This window comes from Myxocyprinus asiaticus, chromosome 21 (assembly GCF_019703515.2).
Source record: "Myxocyprinus asiaticus isolate MX2 ecotype Aquarium Trade chromosome 21, UBuf_Myxa_2, whole genome shotgun sequence".
In the NCBI taxonomy this organism is placed as follows: domain Eukaryota; kingdom Metazoa; phylum Chordata; class Actinopteri; order Cypriniformes; family Catostomidae; genus Myxocyprinus; species Myxocyprinus asiaticus.
The window spans coordinates 6,393,008-6,416,948 of NC_059364.1; the positions used below are offsets into that span (position 1 = coordinate 6,393,008).

The window sequence follows — 23,941 nt, forward strand, 5'->3', positions numbered from 1 at the left end:
TTGTTCCTTGTGGTTAAATGGTGCTTGTTTAACAAAACTAAAGCAGATCATTTTTTCGGTTGTTGTTTTTACGTCATATATTCGGGTCATGAGACAATGTCAGCGTCCCCGGATGAAGTATGTCCAAAACCTATTCATACTACTCGCATGTGTACCTTTAAAAATGTACTGTTTTGCCAGCAGATAAGTGTGTCCTTCATCAAATGAAGGACACAGTATGCAATTTTGGACACTGCTGAAGTCTCCACTTTCACTTTCATTTCCACATTCTTCTTCTTTAGTTTTGGTGATTCGCATTCTTTGTGCATTTCGTTGCCTACTGTGAACTTATAGTAAAAAAGGATTTAAAATGTATTTGTTTCTTACCCACACCTATCATATTGCTTCTGAAGACATGGATTAAACCACTGGAGTTATATGGATTACTTTTACGCTGCCTTTATGTGCTATTTGGAGCTTCAAAATTTTGGTACCCATTCACTTGCATTGCATGGACCTTCAGAGCTGAAATATTTTTCTAAAAATCTTTGTTTGTGTTCAGCAGAAGAAAGTCATACACATCTGGGATGGCATGAGGGTGAATGATGAGAGAATATTCATTTTTGGGTGAGCTATCCCTTTAATGTATTTTTGTTTCTAAAAACCCAAAGGTATGTGAGCCAGTATCCATAACAAAGGAACTTCATACCAGGTTGCTTCCAGTGTGTTTGTCCGTGCTCCGGATCAACTGTATGCACTTATACTAAATGGTAAACATTATTTTTCTATGTAACTCTTCAAACAGACAGGTTTTGAATGTTTCTATCTTGATATCCAAGTTGAATCAGATCATATTCTGCCCTTGATTAAAGTTCAGCTGTGTTCATCAATTAACTGCAGAATTATCACAGTTGTTTTTCTCCTCTTCTAGGCATCTTGCGATTCTGTATTTTTTACTTTTTTTTTTGCACATCACTGCATCTGCAAGGTCCCGCTGAAGTGTACCTCCTGATATTCCCCATTAAATAATCAAAGCTCCTCTGAGAATGTGCTGTCTTTCTTTGAAATCTTTCTTCTGGCAGCAAACAACAGGGTGGATACAAGGGGATTTGTAACTCCTTAAAAAGTTGACAAGAACTCTTATAAACCATTATGAATATGTGTACCAATTAGAAAGTTATTTTCCTGTTCAGTGTTTAAGTAGATAGACAGATAGACAGACAAAGATAGATAGACAGACAGACAGACAGACAAAGATATAGATAGATAGATAGATAGTTGTCATCTTTAACACAGTTCCTCGTTAATTTCTAAAGTTCTTGTGTTCTTTGCACTGTGTGTGTCTGTGTGCAGAAATGAGGGTAAATCTGTTTCTGAAGATGTGTGGAGCAGAGTCTCAGGAGACCTCAGGCTGAACTTGAGGGAGTGATGAGGAAGATGTTGCTTTGAAAGGGAATAATTTGGCTATCCACCTTACATTCAACTATTACAGTAACACAGTACACGTTGATATAGAGGAACACTTGCTACAGTGTTTGGTAGGCCATGATACAGTAATTTGATTTGCTTTACAAATTGTGTAGACAAAGTATAGATGTGTATCCTGAATATTTGCAACTGGCTGATGTCATGTCAACTGATTTTAATCTGAGCCTTTTGTGTTCCTCATTAACATATGTGAAAACAATGGCTTAGACAATTAAAAGCTGATGTCAACTTTTACGTTGTGTTATTATCTGCAAATTTCTTAACATACTGTATCAGCAAAAACCCAGTAACTTCACTTTATTTTTAAGTGTTTTATCATCGTTTTTCTTAATGAGGATGTCTTTTGGCCTGTCCCAAGTCCTGTGTTTCCAACTTCTCCTTGGGTATTAGCAAATATTCACATTTTGATAAAAAAAAAAAAATATATATATATATATATATATATATATATATATATATATATATATATATATATATATATATATATATATATATATATATATATATAATAAATATGGAAATAAAAGCTAGTATTCATTCTCTCTTTAAATTTTTTACATTTTAGTGGACAACGTATATTTTTTTAAAAACTAAAAGTTGTGTCCACAAGTTTTGTGTTAACACTGTTACCATCACTCTCCCTTATTAAAATAATGTACAATTCCTTAAAAGACTGTCATAATGAGATCATCATCATCTAAGCATGTGAACTTTACAAGTACCAGTAAGTGTCTCCTTTCAATTGATCACTTTATCTTATATTTTTTAGGTTTGTCAGTAAGGGACGATCTTAAATTGTCAACCATGTTACCATGATTTTGCACAGTTGTTAAACAACTAATCATTGAAAAGTGGATATTTGTTGAAATATCAGCATTAAATCATCTTTCTAATAAGCACATTGTAGTATCATGACCTTGAGTATAAATCTAGTAATGGCTAAATGAACTGTGTCAACCCTGTTACTTTTTAAAGGCACAGCTACTGTATGTTCCAACATCTATATAAAAAATAACTTAGCTTGAGATATGCAATTTATTAACAATTAAAGACATTCTTTGTTTGACAGAATGTTTAAAATCTTACACCAATTTCCTTTAAAAATCACTTTTTTGAAATGGAAAAGGCAATGATTTGCAGAATGACTCAGAAATTACAATTATACCACTTACAACTGTCAAGACTGCTTATGAGGAATGCTTCATAAAACTGCTGTACAGAGTGATACACTATTCTGTCTCACAAGCACACACACAAACTTGTTTTTATATAATTGTGGGGACTCCCCATAGTCTTCCATGCATTTTATGGATTTTATACAGATCTAACGATAATTTCTATCCCCTAACCCTTCCCCTAAACCTAACCCTCACAGAAACATTTTTGCATTTTTACATTTTCAAAAAACATCGTTTAGTATGTTTACTAAGCCATTTCCCTTGAGGGGACTGCTGGCCGGGCACCACAATGTAGGTGATCTCAGGTTTTACTATCCTTGTGGGGACATTTGGTCCCCACAATATAGTATAAACATGTACACACACACACACAATGCAATGTCATAATCAGTTTCTTTCTCCTTCAATTTCTTCAACAGTTTCTTATTGAGCCCTTGCATTGACAGATATTCAGTTCATAATCCCAATACAACCTTCAAACTTTAAAGCCAACTTTAAATGTATCTCTTTACTACATTTTCTAGGCTGATTTAGTTTAAAACATGTCAGCAAAATTTGAAGTTCTATCCTGAATATTTGCAACATAACGAATCTGCCATTTTGTTAAGCCTTCTGAAAACAGCTATTTTTTTAATAGAATTTGTACAGAGTTCAGTCATTGAACACCACCCCTTCCTAATGGAGAGAAAGAGACATTCTTTGAGCAAGTGTGTTGTCAAAGCTAAATTAAATGTCATGTATATTTCGGGTTTATTTCGTATTTCTAATGTCATTTTTTGTGTTTTGCTGAACTGTGTGACGTAGTCAAGGCCACTATGTGCACTTCATCTCATGTAGGGTCTGCAGCAGGTCTTGTACTTACAGTAAACAGCTTTAAAGCACAAATCCTCGTTACAAACAAGAACACAGCTTGGAACGTTCCACTTTCTTTTGGGGAACAGTGAGTCCCTAAATCGTTATTAAAACATGATGTTAATACATCTGGACAAAGTTGTGAATACAATACTATTTATTTCTGTATTTAAAATATTTTTTATGTATATACGAGCAAAATTATAATTTCAGGGTTTCATGTTATTTTCGATGATAATCAACAACCCCTGTAAGGCAGTTGGTATCTTCCACTCGCCAGCTGATCGGCCTCGACTCCCGGTGCGGTCCGTCGGACTGTACGCGGCCGTTGATTTGTTGATTTGTGTTTAAATTAAGTGAAATATACAGTAACGGCCGCTCGTGTTCGCATATTTCACTTCTTACGCTGTATTTTTACATCGGGGATTGAGCTGTAAAGCGTTTTGGGGCAAACGTCGAGCCGAGGAATTCCCGCACAAGCATTAGGCCGCGAGCGGATCCCCGGTTTTTCTTTCAGCAGCACGCCGCCTTCTTGTCGCCGCCATGGGGGACACAGGGAGCGAACGCAGCAAGCCGCCCAGTATACCTCCCCGCTGCCCATGCGGATTTTGGGGGTAAGATTATTAATTTTTACACGTCTGTATGTATGTGCTGCGGATCTAATGCATATAAAGGTGATAAATGTTAATGAAACGTGTCGTGTTTGTTGTTCATTGTTGTAGGCCGATGGATGGGGGTGGGGAACAACCACTCCTGTTTTTCACATCCACAGCTGCTGTTCTCTCTCAGACTGACACACATACAAAACACACACTTCCGTCAAACATACGTCGTATTTAAACAGTAGGGCTCGACTAATGTAGATTTGGGCGAACTAATGCTTTTAATAAGCCCTGAGAGCTGGTCTTGACATATGTTTCTGTCCTCTATCCACAGTCATTAGCTGTGGGCAAAACCTGCTGAGCTGCCTACCTAGACAGTATTTTTGGCTTCATAATAGGGGGGATACTTTTGAACTATTTATCAAAACACAGTGAGCTGCCTATATAGACAGCATTTTTAAGTCGTCGTTGATAGTGAAAATTTTTTTTGGCACTATTTTTGGTTGTAAGTTGGCTATCTAGACAGCATTTTTGGCATCACAATAGGGTCATCATATTGTGCTGTATATCAAAACATAGTGAGCTGCCTACATAGAGAGCATTTTTAGGCTAATTGACATTTACAGCATTTTAGGGCATCATAAGAGGCATCATGCTTGACTGGATCTTAACCTAGTGAGCTAGACAGTTTTTGGGCATCATAGGCAAGTGAAGCATTTTTCTGGCTCACAGGTGCAGTTATTTGACACTGTGTGCTGTCTGTTCCTCAGACAAATGTGCAACAACTGAGCACTTCTTGTCCAAGACAAGGAGAGGCAGGTGATCATTCAGTGTTTTTGTATTAGCCATTTGCCTACTTGCTGTAATAAAAAGATCCAAACAATAAAGCGAGGATATGATCCAGTGCTGAATGGGCACCAGTAATGACATGTTTGATGGCTAATGTATCAGGTGATTTAATCTCATGAAGCCTCCCTCATAATTACTCCGTAACTAAGCTATTATAAAATACACTTAATGGACTCTAGTGTTTTTGTTGATGTTAGACTATAAATCCGTTGATGGTATCATTGATTTGTTGGGATGATGTGCCACTCTGCATAGCCCTCCAAAGGATCTCAATGTTAGAAATGAGCATCTGTTTATTTTATAAAATGTTCCCAATCAATTCAGTCTGATCTTCCAGTTTCAGAAGCACATTTTAGGAAGTGCAAAAAGGCTGTTTTTAAAGGATGTCATATTGCAAACTTTATTAGACCAGACTGCAAACCAGCAGCTTGTGGGTAAACACTGCTCATTTTTTAGTTTACATAGAAGACTCATTTAATAGAAAGGCTCAGAGAGATGGTGGAAAATGTTTATGACCAACTAAATTAAATTCAACAGAATTAAATTCCTGCCGGATTGTAGTGGATCTCCATATTGAGTGTGCTATAGAGATCCAAATGATTTTCAGTAGTGTAGAAATGGGCTCATTTCTCATGACTTTAAGCTGCAGTGATGCTTTACAGAGCAGAAGTGTGTTCAAAGTCTTGTTTTAGTAAGATCTTCCAATATAAGTTTATGGAATTGACTTCCCTTCACTAAGCCCAACCTTTAAAACGTAACCATTCTGATCATAGGAACTTTTGTCACCGGCCATATAATCTTCAGATAAGCTTTTGTTCTTTTCTAATGCAAGTCTACGGAAGTCCGGTGTGTTTAGATAGGTTTGAACTTGAATTTTAGATAAATTATCCCACAATACGGTAAAACAAACTATGAGTGCAGCTAGTGACTCGAGTTGCTTCTTTTGAATTTGCACCGCTAAAAATACGGTGCTAACTCACAAATTAATGACTCTTACTAGCTGCATCTTTTTAGTAAATCATACGGAACTGCAAGTCATTCATTTCGTCATGTTCTGCTCTAAGAGAACCAAGAACTCCAAGTGTACTTAAGGCTTGTGAGACTAAAGGCCTGAGTATACTTCAGTTGTCCGCGTTGCTGATCGATCCACGCACAGTATGCGTGCGGCCCACATTTTTCGACACAAAGCAGTCGTAGTGCACATCCGTCGTGATTTCGGGGATTGGCGATGGTCAGAGTGGTCGCCAATAGCTGATGCCTTTGACGATGTCAAGACGATATTTGGCTCGTTTTCCCATTAATGTATTAATAATAATAATAATAATAATTATTATTATTAGGCTATTGTTATTATCAAATTAATATTACAAATAATTTGCCTGTGGAGACACAGACATGCACTTGAACAAACACACTTTATTGTATTTTTATGAACAGATGACAGAAAAGCCATCTATGCGCATGTATGACATGCTGTTTGTACAAGCGTGCAGTAAAAGTTTCTCACGCTTTCTTTGTTTCTGTCTTCTGAGTTTTTTTGTTTGTTGCAAGAACAGTATTGTCTATGAGTGCTGTAAATGATGTCAGACATCTCAGCTCAAGAAACTTGGTCGACCAAGACTCTTCTCATCGACTAACGTTTGGTTGACTATTAGGGGGCAGCCCTAATGGTAATTATTATTATTTTATTTTTTTTGTGAATATCGTAATTAGTCTTGTGTAACCCCCTACTGTTCGTTTAGGCTTAAATAGGGTGGGATTTGGTGCAAAATCACTGGTCAACATCCTTGCATGTTTACACCATGTCCGTAAGCTCAGTAAATATTGTATTTGCATGAGTGTCGGCTGGGGATAGCGGTTGAGTCAATCGCTGTTCAGGACAGCAGCAGCAGGACATCAGTCTCTGGATGGATGTTTATCTGTTAACTGTTTTGCTAAGTTGTTTACTTGCTATAAAAATGTAACATTACTCGGGGGATATTGGGTTTACATATTGCGATGTGTTTAGTAGGCTACGTTTTCCTGTGAAGTTACTGTAACAAGTTTAATAATATTTAGGAGTGTCCCAATTTTTTTTTGGGAAAGTGTATAAGTACCGATACTTCCTTTTCGGTACTCTCCAATACCTGTTTATTTTTAATTTATTTCTGAATTCCGTATCAACAGTTTATTTAAATGTTTTATAATAATAATAATAATAAATTAATAGAACAAATATTTTTCAACATAATATTGTATTATTTTTATCGAATTAAGTGATTTTATACAGAACCTCTCAGCACAAATCAAAAATACAACATTGGAGTTATTTTTGTCAAAATGTGCTGCATAACAGCAGGGGTGGAAAGAGTACTGAAAAAAGTACTGTTACTTTTTTTTAAAAATGTAAAAAAAAAAATTTTTAGTGTGTGTAGAGTAAAAGTACCTGTCCTAAAAACTACTCAAGTAAGAGTAAAAGAGTAGCTTATTTCAAAGTATTCATGAGAAGTGAGTACTGAAAATTGATTTGCGAAAACGACAGTATATGCCCCTTTATACACACTGTATGCTGCAATTTCAAAATGTTGCATACTGTACATACTGTAAGTCTCATTCTCTTTTATGGCTGTTTGTCAGAAAGAATGAAAAATATAGGTATCCTCCAACAATTTTCTTTTTCTCTGCCAACTTTTAAAATACGTTATTATCTACATGTATCTGATTCCAAAAAAAAAAACAAAAAACAGGGAGATATGATTACAGAGATGAAAAATTTATTTTCAGAACACTGATCACCATTTTAAATCATAATTTCTGAAACCAATACATTCAAATCAGTTTATGTGTAGGGTCTAAAATGCCCTTAATGCCGACAGAGCGAATTAATGTTGTGGATAAAACACTGTTCAAAACAGTGCAAAAAATGCTAAAAAAAAAAAAAGTTGGTCACTTGGCATGTCACATCCCACACCATAGAGGGGGTATAGGGCATGGGTGGGCAAAGTTTTTTGCTACAGGGGCCACATCAGGCTTTAAGTAGTGCATGGGGGATCACATTGTATTCCTTTTGAGATACAATGTTCCACATTGATTTAGTTCTTCTATCTTTTAAGCCCAGAAATATTTGTGTTCTCCATCTAATGCATGATGCACTATTTTCTGAAGTGTATTTGTGACTGATGGGAAAATTCTGCCTGAAGTATTGCTCTTCAAAGGTAGATTCTTTTCTAAAAGTCATTAGAAACACTTGATAAAGGCTGAGCATAATTATAAATTATTTTATCATCTCTTCTTTCCTGGTAATTTTTTATTCAATTTAGCACACTTTACATCAATATTATTAAAACAAATTATTAAAATGTTTTATTATATTAATACTTTTAAAGCTACTTAAGTTATTCCGTCAAAAGCAGTGAGTGGTTTTCTCTTTTTCTTGTTATTTTTGTTTGATTAATAGCCTTTTAATGACATAATAGACAACGCCAGATCTATTACTTACATTTGTCCAGCATTTGGATGCAAATCCGCTTTGGTCTCACTGTTTACATTCACTTTAGACATAACTGACTGTGTTTACAAAACTGGCATTTTGGCGAAATTATGAAGTGTATTTGACCGTTTAGGTGCGTATGCGCTTTAGCTCGAGCACACGCATGTAATGCACAAATGCATAAGCCACGGCAGCCACCGAACCTCTTCTTTCGGACGGTTTGTTTCAATGAACCGTTCAAAAAAATGATTCACCAGTTCTTTTACATCATCGTGTAATGACATCACTGTACATAATGATAATACCCTGGCGTCGTGACATATAAGCTCAAACACATTCAATAAAGCCATATGTAAGTGCATATTGCTGATTATTAAATTTTATTCAATGAAGTTACAATAATAATAATAAGGATATTTATTGTCATCAGGGTTTCATTAAGTGATCTTACATCTTGGATACGTTTTCTACATTAAAGTGTGCACCTAAAGCGCGCAATACTAACGATATACAAATGCTGATGTTCTACATGTCTAAAGCATGATAAAGTGAATAAACTAGTCTTAGGGTGTGTTCACACTTCGCAGGTTTGGTTCGATTAAAGCGAACTCTGGTGCGATTGCTCTGTTAGTGCGGTTCATTTGGTGCGCACCAAACAAGCGGACCGAGACCGCCTGAATAGTGGGTCTTAGTCCGCTTCCAAACGAACTCTGGTGCGGTTCAACTGATATAAGAAAGCAACCTGGACCAAAGATGTCTAAACGGACCAAAAACAGGAAGTCATTTGCCTAATACTGACCTCAAGCATACCTGGTTCTTCTCATCATAGGAGCTATGTTGTGCGGTACAAGCGTCGGAACCGCCGTCAGCCGTCCTTGCAGCATATCTTCGTTTGTGTGTGCAATGGAGGAATTCCTGGCACTGTTTTGACTCCTTTACACATTTTATTAGCTCTTCGTTTGTTCTCAACTGGTAAAAATACCACCATATATACATATATAAATACAACGAGCGCATTTCGCCCAACAGTCAGCATTGTTTTGGATGATCGTTAAGTTCCGTCAAAAAATATACGTCATAAAAGCTGTCCAGTCAGGTTGTGACTTTTTCCTGATGCCTTTTGTATCGTTAGGTTCGGTGTTAAAAAAGCCAGTGTGAATGCTAAGCGAACCAGGACTAAATGTAACATTTTCTTTTTTGGTCCGGACCAAGAGAACCAAACTACAAGTGTGAACACACCCTTAATCAACTCACGCTTTTTACAGAAACCATGATCCAGCTCATAACAGCTTAAAATATAATCTGCCTGCACAGTAATCAGTAGTAAAATTAATTTACATCTCTCAATTGAAACGTTTCGCCCCCTCATTCAAGTCCTCGGTTCACGCATGCTCATCAGCTGCTCACTCGTCAGTTCTCAGTATTTCGAATCGAAAGAGGTGATTCTCAGTTCAGTGTACTGTTATACAGTGTGCTCGAGCTGCTGTCCCCAGATCAGTGTACCGTTGAGAACTGTTGCGACCGGATCATCATCATACGTTGATAAAACGGTAATAGTCAATTCATAAACATTTCCAGTATGTTTTATTTGTTATACTTTCTGCTGTTGAGCAAAATACATCAGAAACACATTTCGCTGCTATATAAACTGCTCCAAGAAGATTGACAGAGAACTCACTATTTGCATGTGTTCCGCGAGACGCGATCGAGCTTGCGCTCGTTGGCGCCAAAGCACAAATGAACTTCTGAACAAAAAAGCAAATCAAATGTGCTTTGCTGGCATGTCTTTCGTCTGTTTTTCAAAATACAATCAGGTGTGTTTCCTCAAGCACGCGTCTTTGTGTCTAACGGCATTTCTTGTCGACAGTGGCGGGTCTATGTGCAAACTTACCCGCCACTGCGCATGAATACCCTGGCTGTTAGATTATAAATTCCGCCGGGGGTGCAAAAACATGTAGTTTACAGCATCCAACAATTTGATAAGCCTTTTTACAGCTGAACTATTTATTAAAGCAGTGTCAGACAGAATCTGCTGAATGACTTCTGACAAATACTCTCCACAACACCTCTCAAATTAACTTTTGGATTATGCATAATAACAGGAACATTGATTACAGCAGAGGATTTTGACGTCTGACAGTGAACAAATGGCGCTTGATGGCTGCTGCAGTGGTGCATTAAAGGACTAAACATAAAGAATTAAAGAGACAAAACTTCTCAGAGAGAAAACCTGTTAATGTGGAACTTTGCACAAATATAGCTTCCTATATCTATTAATCATTGTAGCAGTAAGATAAAGATGTACTCAAGTACAAGTTAAAGTATACCATTTTTAAACTACTTTAAGTGCAATTCCTAGGAAAAACTACTTAATTACAGCAGTATTTGTAATTTGGTTACTTTACACCCCTGCATAACAGAGCATCACAGATGTGCGATATTGCTTAAATATAATACAATTACTATTTATTTATTATTAGTATTAGTAGTAGTATTACAGGGAATATTACATAACTATACAGTAGTGATATGTTTTTGTCTTTTTTCCATTTTAATTGAGCTTTTATTTTAGAGTGAAGCACTTGACGTTTCTGTGTGTTTTTGATTTTATAACATTGCTGCAATTTTGAGATTCCCTAAGTGTGTGTGTGCAGCTGTTTTCTTATTTCTTTTACCCCAGTCACAGAAATGCACAAGTTGTTTTACTTTCCATTGCCCTTTTAGCAGGTAGTGTGTTTAAATGGAGTGGACAATTTAAAATCGCATCTAAAAGTAACTTACTTTAGAATAATAGTAAAGTCATCAAAACTATGGAATAATAGAAATGGAACTATGGGAATTATTTTGCATCTTCAAAGTAGTCACACTTTGCCTAGAATTTGCAGACATGTACTCAACCAACTTCTTGAGGTATCACCCTGGGATGCTTTTTAAACAGTATTGAAGGAGTTCCCATCTATGTTGGGCACTTATTGGCTGCTTTTCTTTATTATTTGGTCCAAGTCATCAATTTCAAAAAATTTTTTTTATTTATTTATTTTTTTTAAATAACCTTTTAGTTTTATAATGAAACAAATTAATATGTTGGAGAAACATTTCAGTCAAGTGACCCCAAACCTTTGAACGACAGTGTATGCTCATCTCAAGTTGTTTATAATAGCACAGTAGTATATGTTTTAATTAGTTTAGCGTGTACTAGGAAGCTGTTTATTATTGTAATTGCCATTGCATATTTCTGCATATTATTTTCATGTTTAATAGAGTATATTTCACCCTCATCATTACTGAATCCTCATTTTGTGTTTTAGAGTCTTATTGTTTGCAGTGATTAGAGTTACTAGGTTCACTTGCATTGTCCACTTAAGCTGTAGATTGTAATATAAAATTAAAGTGTCTTCAGTTGAGCTCATCAGCCATATCACAATTTTCACTGTTTAAATTGATATGTGTTGTACAATACATACATGAATGTGTAGTGGATAAAACACCTGAATAATCATATTAAAATATGTAAATGAGTGTTGTTTATCTTCCTGAAAGCAAGTTGTATTTAAATTACAAATGTTTGAACGAACAACATATTAACATTAAAATAGCACGTTATGTCTCCGGATCTGCTGGTAACCTCAAACCATAAGATTGATCCATACAGGAGAGCAACGCCGAAACGCAACTTGTGTAAAATGTTAATTCGCAAGTTGCTTGAAATGTTATGTCTTTGCAGCGTCACACTTCGTTCCATCATTGATGGAATGCATCATTTTGGGGCATTCTGTAAGGCCTCTCTGAGTGAGCAACAGTAATGAATGGACAACTGAGTGAAATGGTAGTTATTCAGAATCAAATTCCGGAATGAAGTGTGCTTTAAGGTATGTGTGTGTGTGTGTGTACATAGGTGTGTGAGTATGTTGGGGTTGATAAACACGCTGACACATTGTGAATAAGGGAATAAATTTGTCTTCTGCAGACAGTGTCAATAAAAACATTGGGTTTGATAGCTTTCAGCACCAGGATCACTGAAGTCATTTTCAGAAAGCTACTTTTAAGCTGCGTCATAGCTGGAAAATTCATAAATAGATCGTAGCTGTGGTTTATTTTGGACACTATGCTAGTGACTCAGTTGGTGTCATTAAAGATGCACATGACACTACGGCACAGTGATATAGCTTAGAAATTATATCTCAAAGTTTTCAGCCTTTGGTTGATATTCAATATAAAGATTGATATTTTTGTCCAAATTCGTAAACATTTTTGAGTGAAGACGCAAATGAATCAGTCATGAATCAATTCACTGAAACACAGAACAGCTTTTTTGAAGATTAAATCAGAGATGCTATTAAAACATATCAACACTGTCATAACTAGTCAAATTATATTGTTTTGGAAACGTAATGGTAAATAAAAAGACTATTTTTGTCAGCAAGATCATTGTGGATATTCATTCTCATACATGAACTCATGGAAGTTAACATTGCACACATCATATCTGGCCTTTAAAAGAGCTCTGAGGTCTGATGCAACTTTTTCCAAAAATATGAGAGACACATTTTATAGTCTTGTATCCCACAGATTCAAACCACAGCCCATCTCTGTTCTGTCTCCTTCACTGTTTTCCTCATTCAGACTCAAAATTCATTAGAAACCAGTCATTCTCTTCGATTGAATTTAGAGTGTTGTATCAAAATTGAAAATACTGGTAAAATTGTGTACATGCTGCTCCATTTGCTTCTAAATCAGCTGTTCAAACCATTTTACCGAAAATAACTTGTGGTGGCACTGTGATCGGCAAAGTGGTTTATGTTGAGTGTGTAATAGGACTGGGCATCATAAACGTCACAATACGATACGCATCACGATACATAGTGTAATTTACAATAAGAGTTGTTTAGAGTAAACTGTATGATCATTTTGCAGCATTTAAAACACAATAAGTTCCATAAAGATAAGAAAAGCAAAAATAAATAATTCTGTTACCAAAAAGCAAATTACTTTTTTTTTGACCCTTTCTTCATTTTGCTTTGAAAACTGTTTGCAGGCCACTGACATAGAGAAGAAAGAAAACTCTTCATATGCGCTTTCTTTGAGAAGCACTCTGGCTGCGCTCATGAGTGGCAAAGCACCACTGAAGATCTCAACAAACAGCGAATCAGACACGCGCACCGGCCGCTTTTGTCTGTTCTTTAAAATATTGTCTTGTGTGTTCTTTAAGTGCACTTTGTATCTAAGCAACGAAATCTCTTGTCAAATGTCACTCTTGCCCTCTTCAGACCTGGTATTAACATCCGTCTCGGGAGATCTGATCACAAGCAGACAGCGCTAAATACAGGTACAAAGGGTGTCTGAAACGTACAGGTCAGAAGAAATATGAGCTAAGTTACATGCCACTGTTCAAAAAATGTCATACCCTTGTTGAGAGTAAAAGATGCGCGTATCGCTGGCTTTATTTTGATGTAAGTAATGGTAGATGGAGGTTCGTCGGGTTATGCAGTACTTTAGTTTTGTAGTATTTGGATATTGCGTGAGTCACATCTTACTCCCAACTGCAGGGTTTAGTCGAAAAGTCAGATGCACATATATTTTAGTTATGCTGCAGTAGCAAGAGTCTCATACAATTTAAATGTGGTGGTCTACTACTGCTCAGGTGATTGAAACAGCCAACTTGCATTGTGTGATAGATGTGATAGGCTACGCTCAAACTTTCAATGACCTGGATAATAGCAATACGTGCAGCGGCAAGAGGAACATGACGATGTATCATATTGTTATTTTGAACACAGCCCTAGCATGTAATGATGTGATGCTTATAATGTATGTTTGAAGGATAGTCTGACTCTGTGTTCACTTAAAGCTTTGAATCACCTAGAAATGAAAAGAATGTTGAAGACATTTTGCAGAATGTCGAGCCGCTGTATTTATGCAATGAAAATGGACCATGATTTTTCCTGCCAACTTAAAAACAATTTACCATAAAAGTAATTCATATTACTTGTGCGCTGCATTCCAAGTCTTCTGAAGCCATACGATTGCGTGGTGTGAGGACCAGATCAAAAAGTTTTCATTTGCTGAAAATCTCATTAGCACTTACGCGTTTTCAAACTTTTCTGCAACAAAATTGGTGATTCATGAGAACCATGATGCTCCGTATCATTGACGTCAAACCTGGCGTGATATGTATTCATGTGGCATATTACACTAGTGTGAATGCGATTTTGAGAGCTGCTTTTTTTGAGAGATTTTAGTGAATAACTACTTTATATGGCTTCAGAAGTCATATGAACTACTTCTATGGTACTTTTATGAAGTAATAGCTGCTCACACACACACACACACACACACACACACACACACACACACACACATATATATATATATAAAATACATTTTTCTTTTTTACTTTTTTCTTTGTGGCTGGTTAGACTGTGCAAATTTAGACCACGGTAACCGCACTGAGGTACCAAAGTGAGTCTGTACTGTGTACTACCAATACTGTAAAAAGACTAGTATTTAACTTTTTTTTGTATTTTTATATATTTTTTTTTTTGGATTTTTCCCCTTTTTCACCCAATTTGGAATGCCCAATTCCCAGTGCGCTTTTAAGTCCTCGTGGTCGCGAAGTGATTCGCCTCAATCCGGGTGGCGGAGGATGAATCCCAGTTGCCTCCACGTCTGAGACCATCAACCCGCACATCTTATCACGTGGCTTGTTTAGCGGGTTGCCACGGAGACATAGTGCGTGTGGAGGTTTCACGCCATCCACTGCGGCATCCGCGCTCAACTCACCACACGCCCCACCGAGAACGAACCACATTATAGTGACCATGAGGAGGTTACCCCATGTGACTCTACCCTCCCTAGCAACCGGGCCAATTTGGTTGCTTAGGAGACCTGGCTAGAGTCGCTCAGCACGCCCTGGGATTCGAACTAGCGAACTCCAGGGGTGGTAGCCAGCGTCTTTTACCACTGAGCTACCCAGGCCCCCTCTTTTTTTATTTTATTTTAATATCAACTTGACTTTTGACTTTCCTAATTGAAAGGTAGTTTTACATTCTGCCCAATCTAGTCAACCAGCATGTGGAAATTAGGGGTACATCGATCGATCGGCCACCGATCGAAATCATCCAATATTCGTCTTAAATCTGTGATCGCCGATCGTGCCTAGAATCAGGGCTGATCTTTTTTGCAGCACGCAGGGAATCACACATACACACTGCTCCTCTAATAAATGAGAACTTTCTCAGCCCTTGAAGCAAGACAAATTGGCCTTGGGAGGGTGAGTTGTTGGCAGTTCTAAGCATTCACAAATGTAAACTTTCAGACATGGTGTAATTCAAGTGAATATGCAGTTTTATTTTAAAAAATGTGTAAGAATGACACGTGTATGAATATTAAGTTGCGCATTTTCTAGAGTCATTACGGTAGTTATTCTGACTAGTAGCACAGTGAGCAAGAAGAGGATAAAGAGACTGCTAATGGGTATAAAAACGAATTAAACAGCAAATAAACATGCAAATGCAAATCTGAGTACGCGTGATGTAAAGTGAGTCGTGACAATCAGACGTTGTGTGGTGCGATAGAGACTGTTTGAGCCTTCACGAGCACTTTCAGCTTCACTCCCTTCAATATGCTCACTCGCAATGTCAACCAAACATGCGTGCTCTCCAGGTGCTCTCAATATCTCAGTCACTCATCTCAGCACTATTCCCAATTTAAATCAGACTGATGTTGGTCGCAGTGCCACTAATAACAGATATAACTGTTTAACCTTAAATAATGGCACCGCGTCTTCACACATTTGCTTAATAATTAGTAATTTGTATTGCAACCATACGCCAAAGTCTGGAAACAAATCATAGATATTAATGATTTCTCACTGGAGCAGTTTTAGAGCTTGTAATGGATATATTTATCTTATATTTGAAAGTATCTCTGCTGTGTGTGATGCTCTCATGGTTTTTGGTTGCCAGTATGTCACAATGACCTTTTGATATTGGCAACAGAACTATTAATAACTGATTTCAATACAAATAAATGTTAGCAATTCACAATTAATGTAATTTTGGTAATACTTAATAAAAAGTTTTCATTTCTTTAACATTATTTAATGCATTAGGTATCATGGTCAAAAAATTTATGTTTTTACAGCATTTATGAATCAATGTTAGTTAATAAAAATACAATTGTTCATTGTTAGTTCATAGTGCATTAATATCACTTTTGATTTTAAAAATGTATTAGTGTATGTTGTAACTAACATTAAGTTCATTAGTTCATGTTAACTACAGTAATGTTGTTAACTAATGGAACCTTTTTGTAATGTGTTACCGTAATTTTACTGTGTGGGGCATAAACATATAACTGCAGCATATAACTTGCAAAAGTGTGGCAAAGGACACCTTAAGAAAAAATTGGTATCGGCCAACCATAGTTTTGAACGTTTTTGAAAATTCCCTGAACCACTAGTAGAAATGGTTTTGGTTAACCTGTTCCTTGTTTCAATACAAGGAACCAAATGAATGGCTCCGTCACTAGCCACATACCTCCCTAGCATGTGCTGACTTACCCAACACTGGTGTTGAATGACTCAAATGCTGAGTAGCAAATGCTACTCTGTTTTGATAACCAGTGTCAAGAAAAATTGTGCAAACCTAGTTTGAATTGTAGAACATCAGCATACATCATACCAAACAATTGCAGTTGAAATGTTGAGAATGGTGACATCTCATCAGTTATGTACCTGCTCCTCTCTAAATCACAACAGCATGACAAGATTAGACCAACAGCTATGACGTTTCCAATAAGCCACACGAGTAAACACAGTCAGTGTTTGGTGCTGTAAGTTATCTGAAAATGTGGTTAACTATTAGACAGAGTCAACAACAGGACAACGGTTGAATATGAAGTCTATCATTTCTTTGCCACTAGCATCAGCAAATAGAACTGCAATCTCTTTGAGTGGTTTGACTGCTAGGTGTCCACTAGGCATCCAGTGACGACTGCGATATTGGTCAGTGCAATGTAAATAAATAAAAATGACTGCATGCACCATTGAAGCCGACGTGTGTAGCTTTTTAAAAAAATACTTTCTCTTATCCCAGGTTAATATGCAAAGACAACTGTAAGTAAGCCATTTGTAGGTTAATTTTCTCAAAAACTGTAAAAAGTCTCTGTGGCAGTATAAAAATTCCTCTGTTTTAACCAACCCTTCCCTACAAACACAATAACATTGACTTAACCAGTGGTGTGAGTCGAGGGTGGGACAATTTGTATATTCGAACAACAGCAAATGGGGGGCATGTTCAGATAGCTGTTTTAAAACAAACGTTTAGTTTTGCAATTTCGTTTGGTGGCACTAGTGGCGCAGAAATTACACACTTCGCTTTAAGGTCTGATTTTTCAATTGAGCGAGCTTTGCCCCATACCAAAGACATTTCTCTGCATGTGTAGATAGAGGATGCCAGAGTTCAGAGTTGAAATGTGAAGCCCTGTGGCATTTCATTTAAAATTTTATTTTCACACCTCCATCTGGTATCTTCCATTTTAACACCTATTAGCACGTCAGTCTTCTCATTTTCAAACATGCATATCTTTTGGGAGCTGGTGCAGACAGGGAATGCATGTAGATAGTGACAACATGTGTCCCTTGTGATTCCCACAGAATACTCATTATTGCATTGAATTCGATTGCAAAAGAAGACCTTTACAATTTGAATGTTGATTGATTCCCTTTGAGGGTAAGCACAGTAAAATCAATCTGTAGTGTAGGAAACCTTGTGCAGCACCTGCTTTTCAAACATCACTTCCTGTTTGTGGCTGTTTGAGGCGCAGAAATTATATACAATGCTATTGTGATAAAGAACCCATTAAAATGTTTTATTGAAATTGTTGTGTTTAGTATGTAGTTGGGACCAATTATTGGGATGTGGAAAGTTCTGAAACATACGCCGATCACATAGGCCTAACTGATCTCGATTCAGTGTTGTTGCGGTTATTTGATAAAATGACATGATTAATGGTGTGATGTGATTTCTGATTAAGTTGTTGAATGTGACACACACACAGTGACTCCTTAACAGTAGGTGGGTTGAGGTGTGTGTGCCGGTGTCTTGATTGGAATCTTGCTTCCTTTCATAAGCTGTAATTGCAGATGACATTTAACAGGAGATGTCAGATTAATCCAGAGAGAGGATGGCTTGATTGGTTGGAGTGATGTGACCGAGGAAGATCACACACACACACACACACTTTGTGCGAATTGCTGTGTAGATGTTTCTGTTTTTTTCATTAGAGTTGCAGATCCTCAGACTTTTAAGCAACTCTCATCTTTAATTCAAAATTGACTTAGTTTACTTTCTTAATAAATGTACCTGGTCTTTGGGGCCATTAGACCTGTCACGATTATTAAATAATCGTCTGTTCGTGGTTATTTAGAGATAACTGTGATTATTGTTCACTTCAAATTACTATTACATTTAAATGCCCAAATAAGGGAGTTTTAAGAGAATATATAAATGCCATGAAGGGCGCGTTTTTGTGTCATTCAGTTGAACTCCGAGCGTCACGTTAACCAGACCAGTTTCGGTCCGGAATAATGCATGAAGCGCGTCTCAAGTGCTCTGATGCTAGCGCCATCAGCAGTGGCTCGTGCCAAACTCCCGCAAAAAATATAAACATACAAATAGCCTATAACCTTTGATAGTGACCGCAACGCGCTCATGTTTCACTTTAATTTAACGATTGTGTAATGGCAAAAGGCTGGGCATTGAAAATATGCATCAGTTCTATGACTGCAAACTCTGCATGAACAGTTGCTCTTATGCCCTATCATGAACGTGCACAGGAGATCAACGGTCAGTGAACATTTTTATTAAATAATACATTAGATTTCGCATTGTTTCTCACCAAACCTTATCATATGCTTTCATGACAATCATGAGACTCATGGAATAATTTATTCAACCTCTGAATTATACTTTTGTGTCCTTGTGAAGCGTGAAGAGGTGGTCACCATAAACTGCCATTGTATGACATCAATGAGCACAATTGTTTTTCACAATTTCTCCCTTTGTGTTAAAAAAAAAAGAAAGAAAGTCATATAGGGTTATAACAACACAGGGGTGAGTAAACAATGACTGAATTTTCATTTTTTGGTGAACTAATCCTTCAAATGCCATCCTTCTGTTAGAAAATATAGACCCTGGCAGTGAACATAACGTTGGTAGGCAACAAGAATAACTGTCAGCTATGGGTGCTGTGGAGAGATACAAATAGAAGTTCTGTGAAGAGGTCAGAGCCGTGCTTTATCATGAATAAAGCACGGCTGTTAACCAATCAGCATCCAGGTCCAGAACTGTCAGTTTTATAAAACATAATATTATATAAATATAATAAAATATAAACATAAAATATATTTTTTTTAAAGTGAGTTGCAAAAGCAACACTGTAAATGTAAATTTGACCAAAACTAAAGTTAACCTAAAGAAATTTAAAACTTTTCTTTTCATGTCATTCATATAGTTTTAAAGCCTTAACATATATCCCTATTTTGTTATTTGATTTTATATATTTGAAGTTAAATATGTAAACATGACTTAATTTGTGCTTCATACACCTTAAGAAATATGACAGTTTTTAATCATGAAAGCCCTAAAAGAAACAATTAATCATCATAGCCCTAAAACAGACAATGAATTGTCATAATCACAATTATGTTCACACAGGATGCATTCTAGATCTTATGTTTAGGGATCATGTTTTAAAAATGCAGCACTCATGGAGTGAGACACTGAAAACACAGCAAGACAAATGCCAGAATATGCTACATCCTGCATGAACAGCCCTTATTATTATGCACAATTCATCAGTGCACGTTATCGTAATGAGAAAAAAAATGGAGAATTTGTTGAATATCTTTTTTTAGTTGTTGCTCTGTTTACACATTCAAATGAATGTTTTTGGCCATTGCATCACATCTTTGTTTTAATGAGCATTGTGATGTTAAGTTTAAACACATCTTGAACTGTTGCTCTCTGTCTGCGTCTTATGTGAACACCCCCTAAGAAACCTGATAGGGGTCTAGTGAGCATGACATATGACCCTAAACCTGCCTACAGAGCTTCTTTAAAGGGATTGTTCATCCAAAAATAAAAATTCTGTCATTTACTCACCCACATGTTGTTCTAAACTGTCTAACGTCATCTTTTCTGTTCCACGGAAGATAGTCAAACATGTTTGAACATCATGAGGGTGTGTAAACGATTACAGAATTTTAATTTTTGGGTGAACTATCCCTTTAAGACGACTTTTCAGTCATACACCCCACCAATTGGTTGTTTTTGATGATGTTATTTTGCATATCCCTAGTCAGGATCATCTGTTATTAAACACCTAATCCAGCTCATCTCCATGACAACCATCAAACAGACAGTCTTACCAAATTAGCACTCTCAATAGCACGCAACCTTTTTACTGACACACACACACAGAAAAACATCTACTTTGTGTGTTCATGTGGAGATGTGCTTATCTTCTTAATATGCATTATTCCTACCCACAATGCCCTGCTCTTTCTCCCCATGCATCCTTCCACCTCCTTGATTGGGCGCTGATTATGATTGTGCTTGATTGTGCTGAAGAATGTCTGTTGACGTTTTCATTGCTAACCTATGTCGTCCTGAGAGAGAGAGAGAGAGTTTTGAGTGCAGGAAATGCAGAGGCTGTTTGCGTCCGTGTAAATAAAGTGCGTTTGATGTGACCACCATTAGCCTGTGGCTTCTAAAGCTACACCGATCAGTCACAACATTAAAATTACTTGCCTAATATTGTGTAGGTCCCCCTCGTGCCGCCAAAACAGCGCCAATCTGCATCTCAGAATAGCATTCTGAGATGATATTCTTCTCACCACAATTGTACAGAGCGGTTATCTGAGTTACTGTAGTCTTTGTCATTTCCAACCAGTCTGGCCATTCTCTGTTGACCTCTCTCATCAACAAGGCATTTCCATCCACAGAACTGTCCCTCACTGGATGTTTTTTGTTTTTGGCACCATTCGGAGTAAATTCTAGAGACTGTTGTGTGTGTGAAAATCCCAGGAGATCAGCAGCTACAGAAACACTCAAACCAGCCCGCCTGGCACCAATAATCATACATGCGATTACCTAATCAGCCAATCGTATGGCAGCAGTGCATAAAATCATTCAGATATGGGTCAGGAGCTTCAGTTAATGCTCACATCAACCATCAGAATGGGGAAAAAATTTGATCTCAGTGATTTGGACAGTGACATGATTGTTGGTGCCAGATGGGCTGGTTTGAGTATTTCTGTAACAGCTGATCTCCTTGGATTTTCACACACACAACAGTCTCTGGAATTTACTTAGAATGGTGCCAGAAACCAAAAAAATAAAAAACAGTGAGGGGCAGTTCTGTGGATGGAAATGCCTTGTTGATGAGAGAGGTCAGCAGAGAATGGCTTGTCTATATAGCAGAGGCCGATGAATCGGCCGATATTCGGACTTTTTTTAAATTATCGGTTTGTTTTGTTGTTACGTGCCATCGTGTTACTGTTACTACAATTATAGACCGGTGTGCAACACAGTGTCATTTAAACGGTCTGCATATCAGAGTGTCAGACATGTTTGAGCTCATAATGTTAAAGTGCTCACCTGTTTCATTCACCCTCTCTCTCCTCAACAGTTCCCCGTAACTTTTAACTGTTTTGTCTAATGATAAAAAGGCAAATATCAATAAAATAATATCATATACCGTCTGCAAATATGTGCTTAAACAGATGTAATAAACAAACCTCACAAAACTTGAGCATATCCAGCATCCTGTGGAGCTCTCATTTATTTACCTCTAAAGCACGTATTCTATCAGCCTAAGCAGTTCCCTGTCACTTTTAACTGTCTTTTCTAATGATAAAAGGCATATATCAATAAAACTTCTATTATATACCGTCTGCAAATATGCAGATACTGTATCTAATTTAAACAGATGTAATTTACGTACCTCACGAACAGACAGCGTTTTCTTCCCGTTGAGCGCTCATCTAATATCTTCCTCTGAAGCACGTATTCTATCATCCAAAATCAAAACTTCAGGATCAAAAGTTCCTCTGATTCACAAATCATGATGGTCAGTCCGTAACAATCCAAGCAGGCGATCCAGGACGTTTAAACTGTCAGGAGATGTGGCAATACAACCTAAAAGCTCATCTTAAACATAACCATCTCATCCAGTTTTCTGAGCTGGGAACAAAACCGCAGTTGGAGATGGAGAGGGGCCTTCCCTACTTAAATTTTTTTGAATATTCTTAAGAATTAAAAGTGCATTGTTCTTTGAAAGGGTGCATTTGCATTATTATGCTATTATATTATCATTATGTCAGTGGCATATCTAAAATTTAATCTTAAAATGACAATAATATCATTTATCGCAATTATTTCTGGGACAATATATCGTCCAACAAAAGTAGTTATCGTGACAGGCCTATGCATACTACATATTTATATAAGTAAATAATAGCCTTTAGCTATTTAATAAGCACATTAGCCGTTGTAGCGAACAGCTAAATGTAAAGTTGTCGAAAAACATCCAGTTTTGCGGTAAAATGTCAAAATAAAAGCCCCATTTAAATAGATGTGAAATTGAGAAAATGTGACAAATATATTACTTCTGTAGGTCACACTTTATATTAGGTAGCCTTAACTACTATGTACTAACATTAAATACATGCAAGACTATGTATTTACTGTGTAACTACATGTTGTTCTGCAAAATTCCCTCATTTGCTGTTACTGAGGTTGAGGTACGGGTAGGTTTAGGAGTAAGGGTTGGGTTAGGATTAGGGGTTAGAATTAGGTTTTGGGGTAAGGGTTGGGTTAGGGGTAAAGTTAACACTGTAACTACAAATGTAATTAAATGCAAGTACTTTAAATATAATTACAATGCAACAACGGAATTTTGAAAAAAATAAAATAAAACTGATTTCATAGGGCCACAGTGGTTAAATGTATATCTTCAGAAGCGATATGATCTGAATCAGATCAATATTTAAGTCCTTTTTACTATAATTCTCCACTTTCAATTTCACATTCTTTTGTTTTTGGTGATTTGCTTTATGCATATCGCCACCTACTGGGCAGGGAAGAGAATTTATGTTTTTTATAGTAAAAACAAAATGTGAATAATTTTTTTTATTTTTTTTTTTTTTATAAATATAGGATCTGTGAATTTGGACATACAGTGGAAATGCAGAGTAAAAGACTGCCGCTGTCTTTGTTGTTAAACAACAATGCTGACAAGAAGATTGAAAAGAAACCACTCACTGCTATTATTTTTATTTTTTTAGTTCTGACTGTTTACTTGAGTAATTATTTGGAAAACTTGAAGCTGTAATGGTAACATAACTGGCTATGCCATTGTTTTAATTTGTTGTAATGTATATTATTTAACCTTTTAAATAATGGAGCTTGTTTAATAGCATATTAGTTTTTGTGTTGGTATTGAAATTGGTATCAAGAAAC

General features: G+C 36.7%; 1 protein-coding gene across 2 annotated transcripts in view; it reads left to right on the forward strand.

Moving 5' to 3' along the window:
• Positions 1–3,757: 3,757 nt before the first annotated feature.
• The window catches only part of LOC127411988 (AN1-type zinc finger protein 3-like), a 30,540-nt gene continuing 10,356 nt past the window's right edge, over positions 3,758–23,941 (forward strand). Inside the window, exons 1-2 of one of the 2 annotated variants that reach the window (XM_051647993.1) lie at positions 3,758–4,111; positions 13,453–13,743. Coding sequence is in view for 1 of the 2 variants with exons in the window: in XM_051647992.1 (XP_051503952.1) it covers positions 4,041–4,111 (71 nt within the window). In the remaining variant the exon portion in view is untranslated. The remainder of the gene's footprint in view (positions 4,112–13,452; positions 13,744–23,941) is intronic. The other variant, XM_051647992.1, reaches the window with a different exon arrangement.